This window comes from Bombyx mandarina, chromosome 17 (genome assembly GCF_030267445.1).
Source record: "Bombyx mandarina strain Sakado chromosome 17, ASM3026744v2".
NCBI classification, from domain to species: Eukaryota; Metazoa; Arthropoda; class Insecta; order Lepidoptera; family Bombycidae; genus Bombyx; species Bombyx mandarina.
The window spans coordinates 7,060,843-7,069,162 of NC_143223.1; the positions used below are offsets into that span (position 1 = coordinate 7,060,843).

The 8,320-nt window shown below is 40.1% G+C and overlaps 1 protein-coding gene across 1 annotated transcript; it reads left to right on the top strand.

The window, feature by feature from the left end:
• Positions 1–3,159: 3,159 nt before the first annotated feature.
• Positions 3,160–5,372, top strand: LOC149501120 (uncharacterized; the record flags this gene model as incomplete). Its single annotated transcript, XM_089734456.1, has 2 exons — positions 3,160–3,503; positions 3,785–5,372. Coding segments are annotated over 2 exons (543 nt in total), but the record flags the coding sequence as incomplete, so codon positions are not given.
• Between the last annotated feature and the right edge of the window lie 2,948 nt (positions 5,373–8,320).

The following is an 8,320-nucleotide window of genomic DNA, read 5'->3' on the forward strand; positions in this document are numbered from 1 at the left end:
TGTAAACGAAAAAGCCTCTAATTTGGGTTCGTGCCTGTTTTGACATACCATCTCGAGGTAAATACTGACTTTTACAGACGGTTAAAGGGACCTTGCCAGCCTGAGTTTGGCTTACAATGCGTCTGTACTACGCATTAGTATATCCGAGATAAGCCTTTAAGTGTAATTCACTGAATAAAGAAATTTTATAATAACCAACCCGATGGCGCAGTAGTTAGTGCTTCTGTCTGCCAGACTAAATGTCGTGGGTTCGATTTCCACTTCGAGGAAACATTCGTGTATCTAACTATTTGATTGATGAATGGATGTTTGTAAAGCTTTTGTTATACGCAAAAACTACTGCACGAATTTCGATAATACATCCAATCTAATAAATAGCTTATACATTCAGATTATATTCAGATGCATAAATAGTTTTAAGAAAATTGTTATTTCTCATACAAATATTGATAGTCACAGCGGAGTGTTTTACTAGTATCTAAATATGTACGTATATCTAAATGCTTATCAAGCTGTAATTTCCCTATTACGGAGAATCCTAATTTGTTGCCACATAGCATGTGTGATCGGTAAAAAAAGAAATGCATTAACTTAATTTGTGTACAGGATTGCTTCACAGCAGAAATATGGTGGATAGTGGTAAGATAGAGCCTCAAAATACCGCTACCAACAACAATAACGCATCATTTTGGAAATTTGATTTTTCTTACAAAATTCATTCTTAACCAACTACATTACTGGTGGTAGGACCTCTTATGAGTCCGCGCGGGTAGGTATCACCACCCTGCCTATTTCTGCCGTGAAGCAGTAATACGTTTCTGTTTGAAGGGTAGGGCAGCCGTTGTAACTATACTTGAGACCTTAGAACTTATATCTCAAGGTGGGTGGCGCATTTACGTTGTAGATGTCTATGGGCTGTGAGCTCGTCCACCCACCCATCTAAGCAATAAAAAAAAACATTTATTTAAAGTTGTTATTTGATTTCATTCGCAATTTTTTTACGATTGTCGTTATTGTCGTTTTTTTACATTATTATGAATATACATTAGAACTAATGCAACTCAACCAATGCTCCGAACCGACATGGGCAGAAATAACCACTAAATATTAAGTAGACCTCGAGCTTGTTGGCTCATTTAAATTCAAAAACGTGTTCAGGAATGTTCACTATTAGCAATTTAATAACATTGTTAATAACACAGATGGTGTTTCGTCTGCTGGTAAGCGAGACAAAATCACAATAAATAATAATTTGTTACGTTTTTTGCTATGAAAAGCTATTTTAGACCATGAAGATGAATTTGCACTCAACGTATCTTGATCAGGTGACGCAACAAAGTATAAAAACCAAATTTGTACAACTTTTTTTCAGGTAACAAATCCGTCGTGACGAGGGTCCCTTGTTTTTTTCGGGAAAAGTAGAATAAGAATAATGTAACAGCAAATCCTGCTAGATCACGTTCAGGATTTCGATTTTTTTCAATTGTTTTGCAAAAAAGTAGAACGCTTCCGGAAGGGTTCTGTTATGCAAATGTTTTTTTTGTTGTTGTTGTTTAAAATTCCATTTAATATACGCAGGCAACTTTTGACATCGCTGAGAGGAATATAATGAGTTAAAAAAATAAAAGGGCATCCTTGTTAATATGTTACATCCCTAATTAGGTGGACAGACAGGACGAAGGGCCCAACCACGAACGTAACCTGCCATTATTGTGGTCACAAGGCTATTCTCGGCGACACCTGAGCCTTCTGATGATTTACGTAATTTCTGGCACTTTTTGTAATTCAATTAGCTAAACGTTAGTTAAATACACTAATTTAGTGTTGTAATCTATATATTAATACGGAAAGCAAAAACTTTGTACCCCTTTTTACGAAATTGCGCGAACGTAAGAGTATGAAATTTCCCACACTTATAGAGAATATAGAGAAATAGTGCAGAATGCTAATATTTTTTTAAGTTTGTCTTTAATATTATTTGTCTATAGTGTAGTCTTGGGTAATCTGTGATTATACTCGTAGAAGTCAATCTCGTAGAATCTGTGATTGTACTCGTAGTAGTCGTCTTTGACAATAGAACCATAATAATTGAAACTTATAATTTCAATTAATTATAGCGTACCTACAGGATACTGACTGTAGATATTAGAGAGAAAAAAAAAAGAAAAAAGTTAATTACAGTCGAATTATGGGGGACTACTAGTATATATAGTATAGTGTAAGGAGCTTCCGAAACATCGTCATCGAATACTCGGCAAACCTATATAAGGAGGGTACTTAGATAATTCCGCACATTCTGCTCGTTACACTCACAGTGCACGGACGTTTTGCGATAATCAGTGTTGGTTGCTAGTAAGGTCACGTAAGCCATTTCGTTATTATTTTTGTAAATTGATTGTAGAAGTTTGCAGTAATTGGTTTAATAATAATCGTGTTGATTGTACTTGTATAGGTTAGATTTTATGATTTGAATTGTAATTATACGAATCGTTTGTTAACTTCATAATTTCTTTTTTTTTATAACATTCCACTTCTGATGCTAAAATCAGAAGTGGGATAAAGGACTCAAATAGCCCACAGTAGCGTAAAACTCTGAACTTTGTTTTGTTTTACAATTACTGCTTACTTTGATGCTTTCACACTTTATTTCTTATTTTTCTTGTGTGATTGCAATTTTTAACTGTGATAATGAGATATACTGAAACTCCTAGTACACGGAGGCGACCGTCTCGAGATGATTCTCGTAATCGAAAACGACATGCTTTTGCGATCAAGAGATGATAGACAGAATCGCGATACGAACGATAGAGGTCGTACTTCACGGGATGGCTTGCGGGTCCGAGACCAGCGTGATTCTCGCAGTACTGAGTGCGTCGGTCACGTGCTCGGGTTAGGCGCGGGTCGCGTAGTAGGGACCGCTCTAGTAGTGCCCGTCGCGGGAAGGCGAGATCGCGCTCGCGCACGATTGAACCTGCCGCGACACGTTCTAACGATAAGGCGCGCGCTGAACAGACCACTGATATTCTACGGACAGTTACGACTCCCATGTTGAATATCGTTGGTTCGCAACAAGGTCGCGTAGAATTTAGTATCCCTGGTTCTGAGGCGTCTACCCTCGCCAGTGCTTTGATAGAACTTTAATAGTGATACGGGGCATAATGGGCCCTCAGGTTAGAGCCGCGAACGCTAATCTACTCACGATTTGATTTCATTTTTAGTGGAGGTCAGGTTAGGCCGAGTGCTCATAGGGTTCAGGCACTAGTTGAGTCACCAGTGACTCGTAATGTCACACATGAGGTTGACTGCATACTTCCGAAGGTGAATTCGGGACTATGTTGGCAATGGCAATGGTCAACTCAACTTTTGAGATTACAGCTCATTCTGAACATCACAAAATGCAAGACAACAGACGTCCGCCCTGCAGCTTCTGGTAGAAAAGACGCCACCACACCTGTGGTGAGGGCTCTAATTACTGATGTCACGACTGAGGTGTATCGTTCGAGGTGAGTTCGTCGAGAACTAGGTCGAGGTAGAGCTCATCAATTGGTACCACGAAGTGAAAAGCGATATGATGCTCGCGTGGATGGGCACCGACGAGCAGGAGCCGTTTTTAATGTCGATAATCTTGTTTTGGTAATAACTCAGTCTACAGGAAATCTAGATCCGGCAATCTGTGGACCTTACCGAATGGTGAGGATGGTGCCTCACGGGCATTGCCGCCAGCTCGGGCCCCTCGATGGTTCCTGCGGCAGTAGCACGCAAGCGACGTGCCGGTAGCTGCGTAATATCGGTCGGCAGGTAAACTTGATTCCGGCATGCGTGGCCCGTATAAGGTTGTCGAAATTCTACCCAGTGGACGCTATACCCTACGGCTGCTCAACGGCAGTTATGGCAAAACAACGCAAGCAGCTGCACAATATATGGTGTCGTGGCGGGGCGAGTGGACCCCTGAGACATGTGCTGCCTTCTTTGAGAGCAAGTAAAGTTAATAATGATCATTGTTCACAAATATACGTATTCCTATGGTGAACCTGAAGGGTGAGCTATAGATGATTGCTCTCTAGTTACGTATCCCTCACTCGGAGTCACGGTGAGATGCCTCAATACGATTGGTCTAGGCTGGCGTATTGAGAAGCCTCGGCACGTTTGAGTATGGTCGGCGTGTCGGGAAGCTTCACACGTTTGAAAAAAACTCTGCGTGTGGAATGCACTCGTACGTTTTTAATACGATCTTCGTACGAGTGGGTCTGGGACCATTTTACGTATCCCTCACTCGTGTGATTAATCCTACACGGTGAGATGCCTCAATACAATCGGCCTGGGCTGGCGTATTGAGAAGCCTCGGCACGTTTGAGTACTGTCAGCGTGTCGGGAAGCTTCACACGTTTGAATACGCTCTGCGTGTGGAATGCACTCGTACGTTTTTAATACGATCTTCGTACGAGTGGGTCTGGGACCATTTTACGTATCCCTCACTCGTGTGATTAATCCTACACGGTGAGATGCCTCAATACAATCGGCCTAGGCTGGCGTATTGAGAAGCCTCGGCACGTTTGAGTATGGTCGGCGTGTCGGGAAGCTTCACACGTTTGAATACGCTCTGCGTGTGGAATGCACTCGTACGTTTTTAATACGATTTTCGTACGAGTGGGTCTGGGACCATTTTACAGGGATCACTGGTAACCAAATGCAGAAGACAATCAACGAAGAGCGACGCACACTGGCCCTTGGATACTAACAGGAATATGCGCATTAGGTTTTATACTTTCGAGAGTGATGTATGTGTGTTATATGAGCAACATTTATGACAAACGATGTATGAATTAATTGACTGTGGACAGGATGATTGTGCTGTAAGTTCGAGTGCCCCTAAGCTTCTCCGAATTATTGGTAATGGTTTTGTTCTGTTTTATATGATGGTGATGAGGACACTATGCAAACGAAGCCCGTTCCTTTGACCGGTCTGTCTATGCCCTTGCTTGATGACTACGTGGAGGCTAACCCGCCGACTTCTCCGGTGGCGGGTCCAAGAGGAACCCAAAGGATTTGTGTCGAGGACGACTCAACGTCAGGAGAGGCCGTGTAAGGAGCTTCCGAAACATCGTCATCGAATACTCGGCAAACCTATATAAGGAGGGTACTTAGATAATTCCGCACATTCTGCTCGTTACACTCACAGTGCACGGACGTTTTGCGATAATCAGTGTTGGTTGCTAGTAAGGTCACGTAAGCCATTTCGTTATTATTTTTGTAAATTGATTGTAGAAGTTTGCAGTAATTGGTTTAATAATAATCGTGTTGATTGTACTTGTATAGGTTAGATTTTATGATTTGAATTGTAATTATACGAATCGTTTGTTAACTTCATAATTTCTTTTTTTTTATAACATTCCACTTCTGATGCTAAAAATAGCAATATCCCAGTATCCCACAGCAATGATACTAAATGACGACCACGACCGCTCTGACAAGAATTATAATCATAGTGTAGCAGATTTTCGATCGATTTTGATCGATTATTTTTATAACTCATTATCGTCATTCGATTAAACTCAAAATTTTCTTAATATCATATGTCGTTACGATGACGAGACAGCCAATATATAGTCAGAGAGCTCGACGTGCAACCCACGCTAAACATCAGTTTCTCGCCGGATCTTCTCAGCAGCTTGCGATTCCGATCCAGTAGTAGAATCATTTGCGGAGCAGCTGCTCTTGAGTTGTTAGGTCTCCCTTGGAAGCGCTTGGATAGCTGTTAGCAAATCCCGCCTCTTCTGGCTGAGCCCTTGCTCGTCCACCTATCTTTGTGAAACTGGAAAGACCTACGGGACACCAGTAAAGCCTCAATCATAAAAAAAATGTACAATAAGCTGCGATTTCTCGAGTACATTAACATTATATATGTGATTTTAAATTGACTAAGCTAAACGAAAACGTTTTCAATCCACCATCAATGCCAATTTCGTACGCACACCTAAATCCAACCTTTCACAAAATCGAAACCATGGCTGTATTTGCTTTTCATAAAATCCGTCGATCGACTACGTGGAGAGCCCGTGAACAACAACTGCATTAATGTATTGAGATTACAGATTTAAATTCGAAATGGTTAACAGTACGTAATGGAATAAATGTTAGATAAACGGAACAGCTTATCCAATAAACATTAGTTCTATGGATTACTAATTTATAAAACGGTGTAAGTAGATTACACAATGTAAGAACAGTATCTCGTTTTAAAATTACAAAAAGCTTATAAATGTACTTTAAGTTAGGTATTAAGTGAGTTAGTTCGCATTTCTGAAATAATTAATGTTAATGCGAATTAATTTTGTGGATACAGAATAATTCTAAATTAGTTACTAGAATTATATAAAGCATTAGATACCTATAAACCCATAAAATGAAATATTCAAATTCTTGTCTCCGTGATGTGGACACGATCCTATTACAACACTCCAGGACAAAAAAATTATCAAATTCTGCGTGAAGGCTTATTATAAGGTAGTCACTGATAGTACTCATTGTTTTTGTTACTGTCGACAAACTGAAGACCTCACAACGTACCGAGTAATGTCATCGTTACTGTCTGACCCCTCAAACCGGACCCTGTAGCCGCTACTTGGCAACAATGGACAGGACTCGGCCTGTTGGCGGACTTACAGTACAGTAAACGCAATACTAGTAATTACACATACCCGATCCTGTGGACCGAATGGAAAACAGTCTACGTCGCTCTAAACACGTAATAACTGATCCGCCCGATCCATTAACGGTGCTTTTAGGTACCTCAAGCACCGGTCATCGTTCTCGTCGAACCCGCCGCTTGCGACGAAGGGCTCGACGAGTAAATTAACATATAGACACAGCCCACTGAGCTTCTCGCCGAATCTTCTCAGTGGGTCGCGTTTCCGATCCGGTGGTAGATTCTGCGAAGCACGGTTCTTGCTAGGGTTCGTATTAGCAACGTCGTCAGGTTTGAGCCCCGTGAGCTCACCTACTAGTTAAGGTTACGCTGAAATAGCCTCTCAAGGCTATGAGCTTAGGTAGGAAAAAAAAAACACGCAGTCAGTCAGTAATCGGAACTACTCGAAGCGAAACAGCGAACGGATCACCTGAAGCGAAGCGGAAGAAACGAATTGAGCGAGTTTTAAGGTGCTGTGTGTGTTTTAAGTGCTAATACAGTGTTAACTTGTACTTTGGTAGATTTTTTTATTTATCCCGAACCCCAGCGCGTTACATTATCAATACAATCCATTAAGAAGTCAAAATTCATTCCTAGAGAGAATGAAAGACTAATTCCATATTTTGGGCTTTTGTGTTGTTTCATTCCCTCTAGGAATGAATTTTGACTTCTTAATAAGATTTTTCTAGACGTATTTTAAGTTTTATTTAATTAACATTGAAAGCAAGCGAGCTTCTGCATGTCACTCAAGCACATAGAATATATTATAAGACATGCTTTAGAGATATATACGAGTAGAGGCTTCTACTCGTATATATCTCTAAAGCGAGCGAGCGGCTGCTCGCTAGTACCAAACAGAATATTTTCAGAAATTAGCTTTACAACAGACATGCTTTCATAAAAATAATTGTGTTAGTTTAATATTCATGTTATGAACAGCACTGGTGAGTAGTTCCGATGTGATATCTACAAACTGTTGCGAACCGCAGTCGGCTCGGCGCCCACAAAGCTGTTGCGGTTGTCACCCGCAGCCACGATACTACCTATGGTCAGTAAATGGGACAAATTGCAATTAGCCAATGGCCGTTTGTAAAGCAGCTTAATGTTCGCTTCGGTACGTGTTTGAAATGGACATTAAACAATGATAAAATATACTTAAATCACATTGACATTTGATAATGCAATTTCCATGTGTACTACTATGATATTTTATTTATTTTAAATAATAGGGGTTAAAGTATGAAATTGCCGTTTTATTGCAATAGATACTTCGAATCGACATAGAACATTGATGGATTGAGATTTGAGGGAGAGAATGGTATCTATGAGGTTCTTCTGTGATAACTTATGATGTTAATGATATGAATTTGAAACTGAATTTTTCAGTACAAATCGGCAATTTCATACTCTAACCCCTAATACTAAAAGTACATGGTAGTTAAGAAACGGTTAAAAATAACCAGTAATCAGAATGAACGGCCATAAATAAACTACTTTAATGAAAGCTGTATCGATTACAATTTAGAAGAATAATAAAAATATTTCGCTATAGTCTTGTGTTATTTTAATAACCACTCACCGAAAATGATTCGGTGAATTCTTGAACAAATAAATAAATGATAATTCGACAAGGAA